General features: G+C 43.7%; 1 protein-coding gene across 4 annotated transcripts; it reads right to left on the reverse strand.

Moving 5' to 3' along the window:
- Window position 1: 1 nt before the first annotated feature.
- ccdc97 (coiled-coil domain containing 97) lies at window positions 2-21,323 on the reverse strand. Of its 4 annotated transcripts, none has more exons than XM_063063538.1 (5): window positions 21,138-21,323; window positions 18,580-19,092; window positions 10,039-10,293; window positions 7,096-7,225; window positions 2-170 (listed from the first exon to the last, which is right to left on the reverse strand). In XM_063063538.1, the coding sequence occupies exons 1-5, from the start codon at window positions 21,169-21,171 to the stop codon at window positions 44-46; spliced, it is 1,059 nt and encodes a 352-aa protein (XP_062919608.1). In that variant the 5' UTR covers window positions 21,172-21,323; the 3' UTR covers window positions 2-43. The 4 variants fall into 4 exon arrangements, with proteins under 4 accessions (XP_062919608.1, XP_062919609.1, XP_062919611.1 ...); XM_063063539.1 differs by having other exon boundaries at window positions 18,580-19,062; window positions 21,138-21,322; XM_063063541.1 differs by lacking the exon at window positions 21,138-21,323 and adding an exon at window positions 20,795-21,097 and having other exon boundaries at window positions 18,580-19,062.
- Window positions 21,324-22,359: the final 1,036 nt, after the last annotated feature.

Raw genomic sequence — 22,359 nt, forward strand, 5'->3', positions numbered from 1 at the left:
ACTTAGTAAAAGAGAGATTTAATAGAAATGCATTCAAATCCTGTCATTCCCTGTCCAACTCCGTTTCCATATCCTCAATTTCCACCGGCTCCTCCTCATCGAAGTATCGCTCCTCTTCGTCACGATTCACAATGTCAAGGTTGTCAAAATCTGGGTTGTCGTCAACAGCACTGAAAGGGGAAGGGGAGGGATCTTAAAATAACAACTTCTATGGAGGTTTTCTAAACAGTATTTATTAAAATGAGTGTTATCTGCCGAGTGCTTTATTTATTTAATGCGATGCAGCATGGAATAGGCCCTTTGAGCCGAGCTACTCAGCTAGCCACCGATTTAGCCCGAGCCTAATCAGGGGATACTTTGCAATGACCAATTAACCTACAAGCAGAGAACATACAAACTCCTTATAGACAGTGGAGGGATTTGAACACCAGTCTTTTTATTTATTAAGGGAACAGGCCTTTCCAGTCCAACTAGCTGTACCGCCCAGCAACCCACCAATTTAATCTCAGCCTAATCATAGGACAATTTACAATGACTAATTAATCTACCAACTGGTACATCTTTGGACTGTGGGAGGAAACCGTAGCACCCAGAGGAAACTCACACAGTCACAGGGAGAACATACAAACTCCTTACAGGCAGTGGCGGGAATCGAACTTGAAACCTTTTCAATTTATTTAGAGATACAGTGTGGAACAGGCCTTTCCGGCCGACTGAGTCACACCCCCCAGTAACTCCCAATTTTACCCTAGCCTAATCACAGGACAATTTACAATGACCAATTAACGTACCAACTGGTACATCTTTGGACAGAGAGAGGAAACTGGAGCACCTGGTGGAAACCCACATGCACACTGGGAGATCCTACAAACTCCTTATGCGTAACATTGGGATTTGAATCTGGGCCGCTGGTACAGTGAAACGTTGTGCTAATTTTATTCCTGTGTGAACCCAGATCACAAATCACTTCCATTTATTCTGCAGCTCTCAGAGCTACAGGATTTTGCAAAGTGCTTTACCACCACCGACGACTATCTGAAATGCAGTCACGTTGTGGCACGGAGTGGTGAATGCAGCAAGCTTCCGGAGCAATACAACAAGCATTGGTTATTGGTCAAGAGGTTTTTTTATTTAGAGATACAGCACAGGTCCTGCCAACCCAACAAGCCCGTGGCACCCAAATACACCCATGTAACTGATTGACTTTCCAGCCCATACATCTTTGGACTGTGGGAGGAAACGAGAGCACCTAGAGGATACCCACACGGTCGGATGGAAAAGGTACAAACTCCTTGCAGACAGTGCCGGGAACTGAACTCCAGTCTTTTTATTTATTTAGAGATAAGAGTGTGGAACAGGCCTTCAGGTCCAATGAGCTGAACTGAACCCTGATCTTCCAGCTGATACAGTAACAGTGGGTATTACGCTAACCACTTTACAAACGTGCTACTCTACAACTTCCCCTGCTTCCAATTGTCATGAAGCTGGAAGTTGCATGAATCTTTACAACCTTTTTTTAAAAATATAAATGTTATGGACCAATACCATTAAAGCAAAGGGTCTGTGGACCTGAGGTTGGGAACCCGGCTTCACAGCTTGCTTGACGTTGTTTTTTCAACCTAGTCCCTACGGGTAACTTACTGACTGCATGAGCGTGGTATTGCACATGGCACGTTAAGGGTACTGACGGCGGTGATCAGTTGGATGGCACTGAGGGACTGACAGTTGAAGGTGGATTTGCTGCAGCTCTGAAGTCGGGTCACTGGTTCTGTAGTAGCATTACGCTACCATGCCACCTCTAATAATGCACTGGTGCTACACTAGACCGTTCAGGGATCCTCTCGGTTAATGGTCGGGGGTCAATGGCATAGAAAAGGCTGGGAACCCTGGTTTATTGTTAATTTCTTTCCAGCTTGACAATTAATTACCTGCTTGTATTTTTTATAATGATAGGTTGATAGAGTCGTAAGGAAGGCTTTTGGCATGTTGGCTTTCATAATTCAAAGTACTGAGTACAGGAGATGGGATGTTATGTTCAAGTTGTACAAGACATTGCTGAGGCCTAATTTTAAATATTGCGTGCAGTTCTGGTCACAGGACAGATGTAAATAGGTTTGGGTTGAAAGATTACAGACAAAATCTACAAGGATGTTGCCAGACTGAAAGACCTGAGTCATAAGGAAAGATTGAATAGGTTAGGACTTTATTCCTTAGAAGGTAGAAGATTGAGAAGAGATTTGATAGTGGTATAAAAATGTGAGGGAAGTATAGATAGGATAAATGCAAGCAGGCTTTTTCCACTGAGGTTGGGTGGAACTACGACCAGAGGTCATGTGTTACGAGTGAAAAGTGAAAGGTTTAAGGGAACATGAGGGGAAACTTCTTCGTTCAGAGGGTGGTGAGTGTGTGGAATGAGCTGCCAGCACAAGTGGTGCATGCAAGCCTGATTTCAATGTTCAAGAGAAGGTTGGATAGGTACAAGGATGGTAGGGATATGGAGGGCTAAGGTCACATGCAGGTTGATGGGAGTAGGCAGTTAATAATGCTTGGCATGGACCAGATGGGCCAAAGTACCTGCTTCTGTATTGTACTTTTCCAATGCTCTACTTACATACATGTAACTGTTTCGTATGTTTCCTAGTGGCCACAGTATGTATATGCAATTTTTTCAGTGTGTTCCCTTGTGGTTACATTTTTATGATTCTGGAAGTTTCTCTTGGTACTGCATTATACGAAACGTGGCTATCTGATTGGTTAACTCTTATCCACAAATTTAAACGGAATGTTTCTCATCTACATGCATGTTATATGAGAAGGATTGACCACAAAGCTCTGTCCTCCTTTGCTTCTCTCTCCCTTCATTTGTTGGACTTCTATCACTGTCCGTTTTTCAAATTTCTTTGTTCTAACAGTGCTTAATAAAATTATTGTGAAGAAACAAGCTTGCGGCTCTCTTCTGACTTCTGAAAGAACCTTGGATTAAAAAACATCAGAATCCAATGACACTCTACAACTCTCAACAGTGATCATGAGAAAGATGCAGACATGATTTAACCTCTCATCTGACAGATGAGATTTCTGAGAAAGCAGCATTGTACTGGGGTGTCAGCCTTTTAACCACAAGTTTCTGACTCAGAACCATTAGTCTGCGACTGACTGAGCCACAGCTGAGAGAGCCTCACGTCTCCGAAATGCTACAAGTTACAAATTTGCATTGGAAGTGAAACGATATGTTGTTTCTTTTCGGTTAATCTAATAGATTACTTTCAAGGATGTGAACAAGAGCCAAGAAATCTGGCAAGCATTTATTTTCACATGTATCAAAATACACAGAGATAATGGACTACAGTGTTTTTTTTTGTTTTAAATAAAAGTTAGGGGCAAACCTCCAGAGCAGGATATCATTTCATAGGATAGCAGACAAAATGAAGACAATGACGACGATTTTTCCCAGGGGAAGTGGCAAGACGTCACATAGCCAGTTGTTGGACTCCAAAGTTTATAATCCAAGGTTCTTTTTGGAAGTCAGGAAAGAAGCACAAAATTTGTTGCTTCCCTGTCATTTTATTAGGTGTTAATAGAACAAATAAAATTGAAAGATGGACAGTGATAGAGGAGTCACAATCATGAGGAAATCTGCAGATGTTAGAAATCCAAGCAAAACACACAGAAAATGCTGGAGGAACTCAGCAGGCCAGGCAGCATCTATGGAAAAGGGTAAACATTTGATGTTTTGGGCCGAGACCCTTCATCAGGACTGATGGAGGTCTAGTAAGTGAAGGCAGTGAGAAACAAAGAATGACAGAGCCTCGTAGTCAACCCTTCTTACGTGACATACATGTAGATAAAAAACATTCAATTTAAATTTGTAGATGAGAGTTAACCAATCAATTAATTTCTTCCTGAAATGCATCCACTGTTGCAACTGAGGAAATACTGTGGCCAATTTATAAGCAGCAAGCTTGCAAAAACAGTGCAATAACGGCTGCAACATAGTTTAGTTTAGTAATCATCAAAACAATGAGATGGTAACTTTTATCCAACTGTTGCTGGATGGCACTTTACTATCTTATGCTTTTCTAACAAAGCAGCACTCGCTCATGTCAGAGATATTGATGCATTTGCAAAGAGGGCACGCCAGTGGCTCGATTTCTTTCAAGATGCTAGAAGAACTCAGCAGGTCAGGCGGCGTCTATGGAGAGGAATAAAGAGTCGAAGGTTTGGACTGAGACCAGTCATCTGGTCCTGTGCGTATTGCTCTGGATTTCTAACATCTGCAGATTCTCTTGAGGCTATATTGCATTAAGGGTTTGAGGAAATTTGCTTTGGCACCAAAGACTCTAGTAAATCTCTACCGATGCACCGTGGAGAGCATTGCTCTGCTTGCATCGCTGGTATGGAGGCTCCAATGCACAGGATTGGAAAAAGCTGCACTGGGTTGTAACTCACCCGGCTACATCATGGGCACCAGCCTCCCCACCACTGAGTACATCTTCAAAAGGTGATGCCTCAAAAAGGTGGCATCCATAATTATGGGCCCCCACCACTCAGGACATGCCCTCTTCTTATCACTACCATCAGGAAGGAGGTACAGGAGCCTGAAGACACACTCAATATTTAAGGAAAAGTTCCTTCCCCACTGCCATCCGATTTCTGAGCAGACAATAAACCACAAACATGACCTGGCTATCTTTGCTCTCTTTTGCGCTACTTATTTATTGTTCATACACACTCTGTGGCCACTTTATTAGGTACAGGAGAGGGGCCTGGTGTGGTCTTTTGCTGCTTCAGCCTACCCACTTCAAGGTTCGACATGTTGTATGTTCAGAGATGCTCTTCTGCACACCACTGTTATAATGTGTGGTTATTTGAGTTACTGTTGCCTTCCTGTCAGCTTGAAGAAGGCGAATGCAATGTTGGCATTCATTTCTAGAGGAATAGAGTATAGGAGCAGGGATGTGATGTTGAGGCTCTATAAGGCGCTGGTGAGACCTCACTTGGAGTACTGTGGGCAGTTTTGGTCTCCTTATTTAAGAAAGGATGTGCTGACGTTGGAGAGGGTACAGAGAAGGTTCACTAGAATGATTCCGGGAATGAGAGGGTTAACATATGAGGAACGTTTGTCTGCTCTTGGACTGTATTCCTTGGAGTTTAGAAGAATGAGGGGAGACCTCATAGTAACATTTCGAATGTTGAAAGGCATGGACAGAGTAGATGTGGCAAAGTTGTTTCCCATGATGGGGGAGTCTAGTACGAGAGGACATGACTTAAGGATTGAAGGGCGCCCATTCAGAACAGAGATGCGAAGAAATTTTTTAGTTAGAGCGTGGTGAATCTATGGAATTTTTTTGCACGGGCGGCAGTGGAGGCCAAGTCATTGGGTGTATTTAAGGCAGAGATTGATAGGTATCTGAGTAGCCAGGGCATCAAAGGTTATGGTGAGAAGGCAGAGGAGTGGGACTAAATGGGAGAATGGATCAGCTCATGATAAAATGGCGGAGCAGACTCAATGGGCCGAATGGCTGACCTCTGCTCCTTTGTCTTATGGTCTTATGAACCAGTCTGGCCATTCTCCTCTGACCTCTCTCATTAACAGAACGGCCACCCACTGGATGCTTTTTGCTTCTTGCACCATTCCCTGTAAACTCTAGCGCTTGTTGTGTGTGAAAATCCCAGTTCAGCAGTTTGACATACTCAGACCACCCCATCTGGCACCAACAATCATTCAATGGTCAAAGTCACTTAGATTATATTTCTTCCCTATTCTGATGTTTGGTCTGGACAACAACTGAACCTCTTGACAGTGTCTGCATGCTTTTATGTACTTAGTTGCTGCCACATGATTGACTGATAAATATTTGCAAGTGTACCTAACAAAGTGGCCACTGAGTGCACTTTTCTGCTGCTGCAAACAACAAATTTCACGTGTAATTGATAATAAACCTGGTGCTGATGCCACAGATGAAAGAGACAGAAGCCCTCAGCAGAAAAGGTATTCAAGGGAAGATAATGATTTGAAATCCATGGAATGAACAGTGATGCAAAGTGGTGAACTGTCTTGTTGCACAGGAAGCAACCTAACAGGTGGTTCTTAGGACCCAGAGGGAGAATGATCAGAGAAGATTGATCATTAAGATGTCAACAGAAAGTGGCCATAAGATATAGGAGCAAAATTAGGCTATTTGGCCCATCGAATCTGCTCCGCAATTTCATCAGGGGTGATCCAATTTTCCTCTCAGCCCCTGTTACCTGCCTTCTTCCCGTATCCCTTCATGCCTTGGCCAATGAAGAATCTATCAACCTCTGCCTTAAATATACACAAAGGCAGACTCCAGGGCTGCTGGTGGCAAAGAATTCCACATATTCACCACCCTCTGGCTAAAGCAATTCCTCATCTCTGTACGAAAAGGCTGCCCCTCTATCCTGAGGCTGTGTCCTCTGGTTCTAGACTCTCCCACCAGAGGAAACATCCTCCACATCCACTCTATCAAGACCTTTCAACATTTTAAATGTTTCAATGAGGTTACCCTCTCATTCTTCTGAATTCTGGTGAATACAGGCATGAGGTATCAAATGCTCTTCATACGACCTGCCGTTCAATCTTGGAATCATTTTTGTGAACCACCTTTGAACTCTCTCAAAGTTCTTTGAAAGCACAACCTATCTCAGGAGCCCAAAACCGCTCACAATTCTCTGTGAGGCCTCAACATTACATCCTTGTTTTTATATTTGAGTGCTCTTGAAATGAATTCTAACATCATATTTGCCTTCCTCACCACTGGCTCAACCTGCAAATTAACCTTTGGGGAATCCTGCATGAGGATTCCCATGTCCCTTTGCAACTCAGATTTTTTAATTATCTCTTCATTTAGAAAATAGTCTACGCTATTATTTCTTTTACCAAACAGACACAAATTATTATGCAAGATATAAGCTGGAGAGCTTGAACGAAAACTCTCTAGATGGAGAATAGGCATTTAGATTAACAACAGGGAAGTTACACTAACCAGTTCAGATTTCCCAATAGCACAGATAGTCATAATGGGCCGAGCAGCTTCCCTCTGTGCTGAATGCATGAAGTTAAATGAAAATTACCTGTAATCAAAGTCTCCATCTTCTCCGTCTAGGAAGCGCTGATGCATACGGCTCACGAATTCGTCCCTCAGCATGATCCTCTCATCGTCACTGGGCACCCACTCCGCAGCTTTGGACATGGGTCTGTCCTCTGTACAGAGACAGGAGTGTTGGCACAAGATAAGACAACATGAAAATCAGCCTGAAGAAATTCAACATGACATCTAGAAACTGGGAGGACATTGCACTGAATAGATACACCTGGAGGAAATCTGTTCAAGAGGGGGCTGTGCCACATGAGAATGACTTTGGCTCTACCACAGACAGTAAGCAACAGCTGTGAAAGGAGAGACTGAATAACCAAAGGACCCAACTGCTAACCACAGCCGCCACTTACTCTTGCCCACACCGCACTACAATATGTGATTCAAGGTTCAACGTTGCTTAATATCACTTGCAGTACTTAAGTGTAAAGGAAAACTAAACAGTTGTTGCTCCAGATCTGATACAGCACTAAAAAAGCACAAGATAAAGAACACAATTAAAAAATGCTATAAATACAGAAGACAGTTTGTATACATGGATTGTTCATTCAGCATATGCCGTGTTGTATGACGTGAGTTCTTTCAAAGACCATGATTGTTCTTGGCAAATTTTTCTACAGAAGTGGTTTGCCATCGCCTTCCTCCGGGCAGTGCCTTTACAAGATGGGTAACCCCAGCCATTACACTGGACAACAAAGATTTTGCTTCCTGAAAACTTTCGGGTGTGTCTTACGGATTTAGGGTGACCCCAGGCATTATCAATACTCTTCAGAGATTGTCAGTGGTCACATCACCAGGACATGTGATATGCATCATCCACCACCTGGTCCCATGGCTTCACATGACCCTGCTCTGTGGGGTGGAGGGGCACTAAGCAGGAGCTACACCTTGCTCAAGGGCGACCTGCGGGCTAGCGGAGGGAAGGAGCATCTTACACTTCCTTGGGCAGAGACACATCTCCAACCCATCACCCAACATCCACCTGGAACAAGAAGCCAAATGGTCATTGGGCCATACATGGTACTGTAGGTGGAGAGAAAATTCAAAAATCTGATGTGCAAGAAGTCCTCGTGCAAGATTCCCGAAAGGTTAATTTGCAAATGGGGGACCAATATCCTGGCGGGGAGGTTTGCTAAGGCTACTGGGGAGAGTTTAATGTTGGGGGGGGTGGGAAAGCCCTCCATTTCTTTCTAGACACCAGATCAAACCAGTTCCACTCCACTACCACTCTCCTCTGTCTAGCAGGACTTGTCTTCACTCTTAATAATGGTTTTCCTTTGGCTCCTCCCACTTCTTTCAAACAAAAGGTGTAGCCATCGGCACTCATATGGGTCCTAGCTATGCCTGCCTTTCTGTCCGCTACATGGAACAGTCCATACTCCAAGACTACACTGGTGTCCACCCTCCACATTTCCTACGCAACATCGACGACTGCATTGGTGCTGCTTCCTGCACCCATACTGAGCTCGTCAACTTCATCGACTTTGCCCCCAACTTCCACCCTGCCCTCGAATTTACCTGGTCCATTTCCGACACCTCCCTCCCCTTTCTCAATCTCACTGTCTCTATCTCTGGAGACAGCTTATCTACTGATGTCTATTATAAACCACAGACTCTCACAGTTATCCAGATATCCATGAAACAAAGAAAACCACCGAGTTGTTCAAAGAGAAACATTAAGCCCCCCTCCACACACAAAATACTTGCAAATGGCAACACGCTTATCAACCCATGTGAAAAAAATCACGCAAATAGAAACATGAACATCAAACTCCAAACCCCTAAGCCCTTGCCCCACACAAAAAAATGCTAACAAATCATGCCATATGGCAACAAGAATGGGCAAAAACACAGAATATAAAAGCATAGAACTCAAAATATAAAATATGTCCACTGTTCTTTAATTTCAGCTTTTCAGCTTCTGAGGTGTTCTGTATCCCAGCATCCCATCATCACTATTCCCTCCCCTGTTCCCATGCATCACCTAGTGTTTAAATCTCCTACAGATAGTGCGGGGTATTGTAGCAGTAAGCCGTCGCTATTGCAGCTTGGAGCATTGGATCTGAGTTCAATTCCAGAGCCTCTGTAAGAAAGTTTGTACGTCCCTTTTCCATGTGCATGTGGGTTTCCTCCGGATGCTCCAGCTTCCTTCCACAGTCCGGTGATGTACCGGTCAGTGGGTTAATCGGTCATTGTAAATTCAGCTGGGATTAAATAGGTGGGTGGCTGTGCAGTGTGCTTACTGGGCCAGAAGGGCCTGTTCCATGCCCTATCTCGAGGAGTCACTGTCACAGAAAAGTACAGCACAGAAACAGGCCTTTCAGCCCATCTAGTCCATGCCAAACAATTTAAAGTGTCTACTCCCCTTGACCTGCACCAGGACCATGGCCTCCATACCCCCAATATCCAAACTTCTCTTAAATGTTGAAATCGAGCTCACATGCACCACTTGCCCTGGCAGCTCGCTCCACACTCTCACCACCCTCTGAGTGAAGACATTTCCCTTTATGTTCCCCTTAAACTTCTCACCTATCACCCTTAACCCATGACCTCTGGTTGTAGTCCCACCCAACCTCAGTGGAAAAAGCCTGCTTGCATTTACCCTATCTATACCCCTCAATTGTGTATACCTCTATCAAATTTCCTCTCAATCTTCTAGGTGCCGAAGAATAAAGTTAGGACTTTAGGACCCATTTAATCTTCCCTTACAACTCTGGTCCTTCAGTCTGGCAACATGCCTGTATATTTTGTCTGTAATCTTTCAACCTTATTTACACATTTCCTGTAGGTAGGGTGACCAAAACTGCACGCAAACATATATCATATCTCTGAATAAATAAATAGGAGATAACATTTAGGGTTGTTTTGAATCATTTCCCTCAAGCAAATTTAAGCCCCGAAAATTTAAAAAAAAAGGCACCTTCCTCCTCGTCTTCCTCTTCCTCCTCCTCCTCCTCTTCACAGGCATCCTCCCTTTCCTGCTGCCACTGTAACCTCTCCTGCACGATCTTTTCCTGATATGTGTTCATCAGCAGATCTGACAGACTCATCGAGCCGCCCAGGTTCCTGCTGTTTTGTGCCAACAGCTCTTCCTCTGTCATGTATTGCCTGATGTACTGCTCGTAGAGCAGTGGGTCTCGAGTTCGCATCTGCTCATCGCTGAAGTACTCCCCATCTGCAGGGTAAAGACAGACAGATGTTGTTACAGGTACCTCAGAAAAATCCCAGCCGACACTTCTAATGCAGTGCAGAGCAAGATTCCTTTCCTTGTGTGAAGCACCTCTCCTGCATCCACAAAAGGTGGAATTTCCCAGAGGCCAAACATTTTAATATCCATCCCCCTTCCCATTTTGACATGTCAGTCCACGGCCTCCTCTTCTGCCACGATGAGGCCAACCTCAGGGTGGAGGAGCAACAACTCATATTCTGTCTGGGTAGCCTCCAACCTGACGGCATGAATATTGATTTCTCCTTCTGGTACTTTTCCCCCCCTCTTCTTCTATCCCTCACTCTGGCCTCTTAGCTCTTCTCCTCACCTGCCTATCACCCCTCCCTGGTTCGTCTCCTCATATCCTTTCTTCCATGGTCCACTCTCTCTCATCAGGTTCCTTCAAATCTAGCCCTTTGCCTTTTCCACCCATCACCTCCCAGCTTCTTACTTCATTCCCCTCCCCCATCCACCTGACTTCACCCAGCAGCTTCTAGCTTGTCCTCCTCCTCTTCTCACCCACCTTTTTATTCTGGCATTTCCCCCCTTTCTCTTCCAGTCCTGAAGAAAGCTCTCAGCCCAAAGTATCAACTGTTTATTCATTTCCATAGATGCTGCCTGCCCTGCAGAGTTCCTCCAGCATTTTGTGTGTGTTGTTCCGGATTTCCAACATCTGCAGCATCCATAAGACCATAAGATAAAGAGCAGAATTAGGCCATTTGGCCCATCTCCGCCCATCAAGGCTGATCCATTTTCCCTCTCAACCCAAACTCCTGCCTTCTTACCATATCCCTTTCTGCCCTGACCAATCAAGAACCTATCAACCTCTGCCTTAAACATACCAATGATTTGGCCTCCACAGCTGCCTGTGGCAACGAGTTCCACAGATTCACCACCCTCTGGCTAAAGAAGTTCCTCACCTCCGTTCTAAATGGACGTCCCTCAATTCTGAGGCTGTGTCCCCTGGTCTCAGACTCCCTCACCATCGGAAAGATCCTTTCCACATCCACTCTATCGAGGCCTAGCAACATTCGGTGAGTCTCAGTGAGGTCACCCCTATTCTCCTCAAGTCCCTCGTGAAGAACTTCGTAGAAAGATTAGGGAAATAATCTTTATCCTGATTGGTGGGATATAGGGGCAAGATTCTATAAGTCATAATAGTGGGAGAGGAAATCTGTGCAGAACACTGAGAAGTTTTGCAGTAAAGGTTAATTGAGAGCTAATTTTAATACACAAATAAAGGGTTAAAAGGGAGGAAAAACATGGCTCTAGAGGGGGGGGTTCCCATTTTTTTTTATGCCATTAAGCAAGGGGCCTGTGCACCCCAGGTTGGGAACTCCTGCTCAAGACAGAAAGCAGGATGGGTATTCAGATTTATTTCTCAGGTGTGGTCTGATTGTGATGTATATAAATGACCTGGATGAGAATGTGGATGGGTGGGCTAGTAAGTTTGCAAATGATACAAAGATTGGTGGTGTTGTGGATAGCACAGAAGACTGGCAAATAATACAAGCAGGATATAGATCAGTTGCAGATATGGGCGGAGAAATGGCAGATAGAGTTTAACCCAAACAAATGTGAAGTGTTGCTTCTTGGTAGATCAAATGTGAAGAGACAGTACACCGTCAAGTCAAAAGCTTAACGGTGTTGACGAACAGAGGGATCTTGGGGTCCAAGTTCCTAGATCCTGTAAGTGGCTACATGGTGCTTAAGGCGACATTTGGCAAGCTTGCGTTTATTCACCGAGGCATTGCATTTTAACAGTCAGGAAGTTATGTTGCAGCTTTATAAAACCAGTTAGGCCGCATCTAGAGTATTGCATACAGTTCTGGTCACCCCACCATAGGAAGGATGGCGAGGGCTTGGAGAGGGTGCAGGAGAGGTTTATCAGGATGCTGCCTGGTTTAGAGGGCATGTGCTATAATGAGAGGTTGGACAAACTTGGGTTGTTTTCTCTGGAGCGGCAGAGGCTGAGAGGGCAATCTGATAGAGGCATATAAGATTATGAGAGCCACAGACAGAGTAGACTGGGAGTATTGTTTCCCAGGGTTGAAATATCTAATTCCAGAGGGCATGCTTTGAAGGTAAGGAAGGGCAGTTTCAAACGACGTGTGAGGGGCAAGTTGTTGTGTTTTTTTTAAAAACACAGCGTGGCTGGAATGCACTGTCTAAGGTGGTGGTAGAGGCAGATACATTAGAGATTTTCACTAGATGTTCAGATAGGCACATGAATGTGAGGAAAACGGAAGGATATGGACATTGTGTAGGCAGAAGGGATTAGTTGGCCATTTGATTACTTATTTAATTGCTTCAACACAACATTGTGAGCCAAAGGGGCAGTTCCTGTGCTGGACTGATACATGTTTAATGAACATCGAAACATGCAACAAAATGCGCTATTTAAGATAACAACCAACACACCCAAGGATGTAATGGAGGCAACCCCCAATTATCACCACATCTTCCAGGGCCAACATACTCGGCAGAACAACACAGAAACAGAGATGTGACACAAAATGGGCTGGATACTATAATTCATTAAAATTCAGGCATATAACGGGGACATCACTGGGAAGGTCAACATTTACAGCCCATTCCCATTGAGATGCCGGTAGCAGAGTTTTGTAAAGCACCGTAAATTTTCTGATGAAAGGCACCTGCAATATATTAGGATGGGAATTTTTGGATTCAGACTTGGCAAGACGAAGGAACACCGAGATTGAGGAGATTAAAGATTAACCTGGTCACACAGACATTGAAACATGCAGTACAGTGACATGTGTTATTTGTGTCAATGACCAACAGAGTCTGGGGAAGTGCTGGGTCAGCTCTCCAGTGCCAATATAGCACACCCACAACATACCATCCCTAGTATGTATGCCTCCCCCCACTACCCCCGAATATGGGAGGAAGGAGAGGGCAATTTCTGGTTCCTAGGTGTCAATGAATCTGAGGATCTATCTATCCTGGCCCCAACATATCAAAGCAGCTACAAAGAAGGCACGACAGCAGATACATTTCATTAGCAGTTTGAGGAGATTTGGTATGTTACCAAAGACACTTGCAAATTTCCTTAGAGGTACTGTGGAGAGCATCCTAACGAGCTACATCACCGTCTGGCATGGGTGGGGGTTGGGCTACTGCTCAGGATCGAAGCAAGCTGCAGAGAGTTGTAAACTTAGTCAGCTCCATCATGGGCACTAACCTCCGTAGTATCCAGGACATTTCCAAGGAGCGATGCCTCAAAAAGGTGGCATTCATCATTAAGGACCCCCATCACCCAGGTCATGCTTTGTTTTCATCAGGAATAAGGTACAGGAGCCTGAGACACTCTCCCAACAATTCAGGAACAGCTTCTTCCTCTCTGCCATCAAATTCCTGAATGGACACTGAATCCATGAGTGCTACCTCACTACTTTTTAAAAAAATATATACATATAAACCAGTTTTAAAAAAATATATATGATACTTATGATTCATCACAAAGCAAGCTGGCAGTCTCAAAAGTTAACACCATATACTACCCTGAGATACATTTCCTTGCAGGCATTCACAGTAAAACACGAAGAAAGCACAGCAACGCCTCTACTTAGGAACTTGCAAAGATTGAGCATGACATCTAAAGGTTTGGCAAACTTCTATAGATATGTGGTGAAGAGTATATAGACTGGCTGCATCATAGCCTAAATGGAAACACCAATGCTCTTCAACAGAGAATCCTACAAAAAACGAGTGGATACGGCCCAGTACATCACAGGTAAAGCCCTCCCAGTCACGAAACAGTCGCTTGAAAGCAGCATCATTAGAGACTCCCCACCACCCAGTACATGCTCTCTTCTCACTGCTGCCAGGGAAGTGTTACAGGAGATTCAGGATTCACACCATCAGGGTCAGGAAAAGTTATTACCCTCCAGCCATTAGGCTCCTGAACCAAAGGGGATAACTTCACTTGCCCCATCTCTGAATTGTTCGCACAACCAATGGACTCATTTTCAAGGTCTCTTCATCTCATGTTCTCAATATTTATTGCTTATTTATTTATTATTACTACTTTCTTTTTGTAATTGCACAGTTTGTTGTCTTCTGCACTCTGGTTCAACGTCCTAGTTGGGTGGTCTTTCATTGATTCTGTTATAGTTATTATTCTATACATTTACTGAGTATGCCCACAAGAAAATGAATCTCAGGGTTGTAAATGGTGACGTATATATAGAATCAATGAAAAACTATATACAAAGACTGATAAACAACCAATCTTCAAAAGGCAAATTGTGCAAACACAAAGAAATAATAATAATAATAAATAAGTAATATTGAGAACATGAGTGGCAGAGTCCTTGAAAGGGAGTCCATAGGTTGTAGAATCAGATCATAGTTGAGGTGAGTGAAGTTACCCACACTGGTTCAGGAGCCTGATGGTTGTGGGGTAATAACTGTTCCTGAACCTGGTGGTGTGGGACCCGAGGCTCCTGTACCTCCTGCCCAATGAAAGCAGCAAGAAGAGAGCGTGTCCTGGTGATCACTGATATCATTCTAGATTGCTTGACATCCTTACATTGTTCTCTCCGAGTGTTGGACCTCGTATTTCATGGTGGGATCATGTCATCATCATCATATACCTTGTTGTAGCACATGGGTGATGGCTTTCATCTGTCTTTTCATCTTTTCTCTATCCATGACAATGATTGTTCTTGGCAAATTTTTCTACAGAAGTGGTTTGTCATTGTCTTCTGAGCAGTGTGTGACTCAAGTCATTATCAATACTCTTCAATGATCGTCTGCCTGGTGTGAGTGGTCGCACAACCAGGACTTGTGATCTGCACCGGCTGCTCATACGACCATCCACCACCTGCTCCCATGGCTTCACGTGTCCCTGATCTTGGGGGTGGTGGGGTGGGGGGAGCCTAATCAGGTGTTTCGTTTCAGGGTGACCTGTAGGCTAGCGGAGGGAAGGAGCGCCTTACACCTCACTTGGTAGAGACGTATCCTTCCCCCACCCATTGCTATTGTGTATCAGAATGTAAAGAATAGAGAAGACAGAACATAGGACAGTATCACAAAGGAACAGGCCCTTCAGCCCATAATGTCTGTACTGAACACAATGCTGAATTATCTTCTGCATGCATATGATGCATTTCCATTCATGTGCCTTTCTAAAAGCCTCTTAAACACCACTGTTGTATCTGCAGACAGTGCCACCCCGTCACCCATTCCAGGGATCTAACATGCTCTGGGTAAAAAGAACACTTTAGGAAAGTACAGCACAGAAACAGGCCCTTCAGTCCATCTAGTCTGTGCTGAAGCATTTAAACAGCCTACTCCCATAGCCCGCCATAAACCTACCATCCATGTAAAAGTAACTACACTGGCTTGACCTATCATTAAAATGTTCCTACAACAAATGACTCTTTATCTCATTATCTCGTGTTCTGGTTATTTATTGCTATTTATTTATAATTGTACTTGCACAGTTTGTCGTCTTCTGCACTCTGGTAGATCATCCATTGATCCTGTTACAGTTACTATTCTATCGATTTGCTGATTTTCCACAAGAAAATGAATCTCAGGGCTTTATGTGGTGACAAACATGTACTCTGATAATAAAATTTACTTTGAACTTTGTATTGAGTCTTAAGTATGAAAGATTTTATAAGATTGCTTTTATTAAGTAGACTTTTTCCATTTTACTTTGAGCTTGAGCTCACGTCCACCACTTGCACTGGCAGCTCCTTTCACGCTGTCAGCATCCTCTGAGTGAAGAAGTTTCCCCTCATGCTCCCCTTAAATTTTTCATCCTTAACCCATGACCTCTAGTTGTATTCCCACCCAAACTCAGTGGAAAAAAGTCTGCTTGCATTGACCCTATCTATATCCCTCATAATTTTGAATGCCTCCATCAAATCTCCCGTCAATCTTCTACATCCCAGGAATAAAGTCCCAACCTATTCAATCTTTCCCCATAACTCAGATCCTCCAGACCCGGCAACATCCTTGTAAATTTTCTCTGCGCTCTTTCAACCTTATTTACATCTTTCCAGTAGGTAGATGACCAAACTACACATAATACTCCAAATTAGGCCTCACCAACTTCTTACAGAACTTAAAAGTAGCATCACAAACTTGCTCCTCAAATCTTCTTTAAACTTTCTCCATCTCATCTTAAATGGGTGTCCAACTTCCCTTTAGGTTTGGAGGCAATTCGATGTGACAGAACTGAGACAAGGCAGTGGGCTCATCGCAGACGGCCAGGAAGACCTGAAGTTCAAACAGTCCAAGCGCCGAATCTCAGAAAGGGTGGATCAAGGCAGCGGGGTCCAGATCCCTGAGTGCATCGAAGCAACAGAACCTGATGCTTGGATGACAATTTAAGCACCGGGCTGAACTGGAAGAGTCAAGTTCGGGCTCCAACGTATATCAGAGCGACTGAATCCAATGTTTGGACGATGTTTTAGGCGCCAGGTCAGATTGGAAAGGTCAGGGTGTTGGGGCCCGACTGGTTCAGCTCGATGCTCTGTGCTGAACTAAGGGTCCCTGGAAGGACTCTCTTTGTGAACTTCAGAATGCTATTTGCTTGTTTACTGTTCACATGATTTGTTTTTCTTTTCCTCTGCACACTGGGTGTTCGGCACTCTTCTTTTCTTTCCCCCACTGGGTTCTTTGTTTCGTGGCTGCCTTTTGGGAGACAAATCTCAAGGTTGTGTAATATACAGTAAACATACTTTGATAATAAATGTACTTTGTACTGTCTAATAATTAACATCACAAACAGATCTGCAGATGCTGGAAATCCAAGCAACACACACAAAATGCTGGAGGTACTCAGCAGGCCAGGCAGCATCTATGGAAAAGAGTACAGCTTGAAGTGTTATCTGCACTTTTTTCCATAGATGCTGCCTGGCTTGCTGAGTTCTGCCAGCATTTTGTGTGTTAATAATTTATATTTCTGCTCTGAGGGAAAAAAAAGAATCTGACTGTCTGGGTGAGCAAATAAACAAATTTGATACAGAGACAAAAGCAAAACACTGCAGATGCTAGAAATCGGCGATTAAATAAAAACAAAGTCGCTGGAATTAGTAGGTTACGCAGAAAGAGGAATAAAGAGTTAACATTTCAAATCGCTGACTTTTACGCCAGAACTGGATAAAATTGGTGATACAATAAATGTTAAATTACAAAGGAAAGGAGGGGAAGGGGCAAAGAGATCAGTTGGAAGATAAAAGGTGATTAAATCACAGCCAAAAATAAACCAGTGCAGTAACTCAGTGGACGAGCAGATCTGTGGAGGCAAAGAGATGGTCAATGATTCAGAACAAGACCTTGATTCAGTTTGTGTGATGCGCACTACAGCTGAATCATTCTCTGAATCTCGTCACCCACAATTAATGTACAAAATATACAAAATTTCATGGCTTCAATGTTTCTATCGCTAATCTTATGGAGATGCTTGTTTCATAGATGTCCGTGAAGAGTATGAATTTCAGGTTGTATACGTTCTCTGATATTAACGTGAACCTTTGAACTATGAGGGGTAGACAGGGTAAATGCAAGTAGGCTTTACTCATGGTGGGTAGGTGAGACTAAATCTAAAGGTTAAGGGTGAAAGGGGAGGCTTCTTCACTCAGAGGGTGGTGCGAGTTGCCAGAGGAAGTGGAGGATGCAGATTCCATTTCAATATTTAAGATAATTTTGTACACAGTACACAGACGCAAGGGTCAAAGGGATTAGACAGAGTAACAATTCAGCATGAAATAGATGGGCCAAAGGGCCTGTGGCACTCTATCAGTCCATTGATGTAGTACAAGGGAAAACCATATCAAAATGAATAACATATTACAGAGAAATATACAAAATTATGAGGTTTATAGATGGTAAATGCAAGCAGGTTTTTTCCACTGAGGTTGGGTGGGACTACAACCGGAGTTCATGGGTTAAGGGTGAAAGGTGAAAAGTTTAAGGGAAACATGAGGGGAAACTTCTTCACTCAGAGGGTGGTGTGAGTGTGGAACGAGCTGCCAGCGGAAGTGGTGGATACAATTTGGATAGGTACATGGATTGGAGGGGTACGGAGGTCTGTGGTCCTGGTGCAGGTCAATGAGACCAAGTAGAACAACAGTTTGACATGGACTAGACAGGCTGAAGGGTCTGCCTCTGTGCTGTAATGCTCCATGACCCACGCTGGGGAAGACATTGAAGAGGTTGTCATCAGCAGTCTAAAGGACAGACAGGGAAACGATTTTGTGTTCTGCACATTACCTTTGATCAGCTGCTGCAGGGCCGCGTATCTCTTGTTGCGAACGTTTGTTCGAGCACTTTTCTTCTTTGATGACTTCCGCACCTCGTTGCAGTAGAAAGTTACTTCGTAGTTATCAGACAAGTGACTGAAGCAGACCAGGTGCTCCTCTCTGATGATCTTGTGAAACCGTTCGAGGAAAACCACTGGCTTGCAGTAGAAAAGTTCCTTGACGATGGACAGCTTCTGGTCATAGCGCAGGTCAGGCTCGTCCTTTTGTTGACTTTTGATCACAGCCTTGCTGCTAGAGATTGCATGGAACATACTGTTCAGTGAAGCGTCCATGGCGGCTTCCTCCTGAAGATCGGTCTGCTCCTCGATTGCTGCTGCAGAGGCAGGGGAACCAGGCTGATTCTGTGCTCCTTCATCTTTCGGGGTGTCTCGACCCTCATTAGGAATTACCAGCATCTCTTCAACCTGAGTATTTACTTCCTGAGTGACAGCATCTGGTGAAGAATCATCTTGCATTTGAAAACCTATGGGTAATTTAATTTTCCTATTAATTAACCAGCTTATAAACATTTAGTTTTTAAGAAAATAAAGCCCAAAAGAGGTAGAAAGAATTCCGTCGGTACTGGAAATGCACTGAAAGCCAGTCACCATTTTGTGGAGTAAAGGCATTCGAAAGACTGGAATGGTCAAAACTAATCTCACTTTGGAACAGAACTCTATGGAAATTTAGTATTTGTTTTAATTTCCCTTCTAATTTTAACCTGCCTTTCTGTATTAAATTGTCTAAATCTAGTATTTCCAATATAGATAAAGCAACATACATCAAAGTTGCTGGTGAACGCAGCAGGCCAGGCAGCATCTATAGGAAACGTCGACTGCGCCTCTTCCTATAGATGCTGCCTGGCCTGCTGCGTTCACCAGCAACTTTGATGTATGTTGCTTGAATTTCCAGCATCTGCAGAATTCCTGTTGTTTCCAATATAGATGGTTGGTTTGTTACTGCCTATTATGCCACTGGTGTTTAGGGCAGCCATGAAGGTCCTCCATCTCTGTCCTTGGCTATCTTCTCTATTGTGCCCCAGGTGTAGTTCAAGGGTCCTTATTTCTGCCTCTACATTATGGCGCCAAAATGGCATTGGTCTCCTGCATTTCCTCCGCCCTTCAGGGGTCCAATGAAATGCTGTTTCGATGATGGAGATGGCATTTCCAATCTAGATAAGACATAGGAGCAGTATTGCACCACTTGGCCCATCTAGTCTGCTTCGCCATTCCATCATGGCTAATTTGTTATCCCTCTCAAACCCATTCTCCTGGCTTCTCCATGTAACATTTGATGCTCTTACATACCAAGAATCTATCCACCTCTGTTCTAAATATACCCAATGGCTTGGCCTCCACAACCAATGTGATGAAATGTACAATTTAAATCTAAAAGTCAGGGAAACAAGTTATTATATCAACATTAGATGATTACTTCTGTATCATTTTAACAGATTCGAAAGTCATTTATCAGAATAGTTTATTTATTGTCATAGAACATTAACCTTAAAATCCCATACAGAGAAGTTTATTTCAGGCTTGGATCTAAAACCCCATATACTTAGGATTTGTTGAGAAGACACGCAAATGGCTTCTCCAATTATGTTCTTGATTTTGATGATATTGTCCAACTGATTTAGATTACATTTGGTGTAATTTCCTTATGGTTTGCTTCATGCTGCTGTAACACTGATGCTTTCCTTCCTCTTAACATCCACTCCTGTCACTGGCTAGTGACTTTTACTTTGGTCTAGCTGATGCATTGCATTGTATAACCATCTATGGCAGTGAGTTCCAAAGATTCACCTCTGGCTAAAGAAATTCCTCCTCATCTCAGTTCTAAAGGGATGTTCTTGTATTGAAGGGGTCCCAACCTGGGGCTCGCTTACTGGTATTGGTCCATGGCATAAAAGAGATTGGGAACCCACGTCCCATTCTGAGGCTGCACTCTCTGGTCCTCGACTCCCCCCCACCCCAACTACGAGAAATATCCCATCCATATCCACTCATGCCTTTAATATTCGGCAGGTTTCAATTAAACCCCTCTCATTCTTATAAGCTCTAGCGAATGCAGGTCCAAAGCTGTCAAACCTTTCTCACACAATAACCATCTTGTGATGCCACGGCGCGTCTCTCAGTATTTGATTTCCTTTTTAACCAACAAAGCCATCCACCGCCTTTGCTCACCTGCCTGTCCTTTCACACAATGTCTGTCATTAGATGTTAAGCTCCCAACTGTGATCTTCTTTCAGCCACGACTCAGAAATGCCCACAACGGGTAATAAACGTAATAGGCAGTAAGTCCAGATCCCATCAAACTGTTTTATTCGGGTTAGGGGAATTAACTAAACTTAAGGAAAAACAGTATAATATTTCTCCTAGTAATTTAACCTCGGGAATATGGAATAGTCATCCAAAGCCCAGCGTGGTACCGAACCGCGGGGCCTGACGATTCGGCTGTGAGCCGAGGCCTCGGCGCTGTCTCTAGGCCGCGCCCCTCATCCCCGCTAAACATGACCCACGACTTTACCTTCCGCAAGGTTCACACAATCTTTCCCGTCCATCGCCTCATATTTTACACACCGCTGGTTTCCATTTTGCTCCAAATAATAATTCAAGCAAAAGCGTTTTAATCCAAATGTTCATAATCCAGGATCTAAAGCACTACGGACAATTTCCGATCATCAAAGATTCCTCGCTTGGGAGAGCAAATGGCCGTTGAAAAGTTCCGGCCTCCAAGTAGATCCTTCTAAAATAAATCTCAATTAAGGAATTAAAAACAAATTCCTTAATTGAGATTTTTTTAAAGGATAGTGACATCTGTTGTTTGACAATCTGTACAATTTCGCAATTGGCACATTTTCTGTCTTGAAAGAAAATCCCGTTCTTTTTATTGAAAGATAGTAGGGTCTGTGTACGGAAGGAAGCCATTTGCTCTTATTTTGTCCATAAGGACAAAACAAGCTTCGCGACTCACCCCTTTCCCCAGCACTAGTTTGTGCTCCATACTCACTCCGGTCCTCAAGATTTGACTGTCTATCCATCTCTGAACCCCCTGAGTGCATAGTATGAATAGATAGTCAGAATCTTTTCTACAGAACAGAGCTAGAGGACACAGGTTTAAGGTGGGAGCAGAGAGATAAAAATGCCGCCTTTTTTTTTCCTTACCCGAACTTTGTTGCCACAGTAATTGAATAGACTTTTAAATTATGGTTTTCACCTCCCTCTTATCCAAAGGCACCACTATATTTATATGCTTAATTTTAGGTGATTGCTTGGTTAGAATGTCTGCCACTTGGAGAGGGTACAGAGAAGATTCACTAGAATGATTCCGGGAATGAGAGGGTTAACATATGAGGAACATTTGTCTGCTCTTGGACTGTATTCCTTGGAGTTTAGAAGAATGAGGGGAGACCTCATAGAAACATTTCGAATGTTAAAAGGCATGGACAGGGTGGATGTGGCAAAGTTGTTTCCCATGATGGGGGAGTCTAGTACGAGAGGGCATGATTTCAGGATTGAAGGGCGCCCTTTCAGAACAGAAATGTGAAAAAATGTTTTTAGTCAGAGGGTGGTGAATCTATGGAATTTGTTGCCACGGGCAGCAGTGGAGGCCAAGTCATTGGGTGTATTTAAGGCAGAGATTGATAGGTATCTGAGTAGCCAGGGCATCAAAGGTTATGGTGAGAAGGCAGGGCAGTAGGACTAAATAGGATAAAATGGATCAGCTCATGATAAAATGGTGGAGCAGA

The sequence above is a fragment of the Mobula hypostoma genome, chromosome 12 (genome assembly GCF_963921235.1).
Source record: "Mobula hypostoma chromosome 12, sMobHyp1.1, whole genome shotgun sequence".
NCBI lineage: Eukaryota > Metazoa > Chordata > Chondrichthyes > Myliobatiformes > Myliobatidae > Mobula > Mobula hypostoma.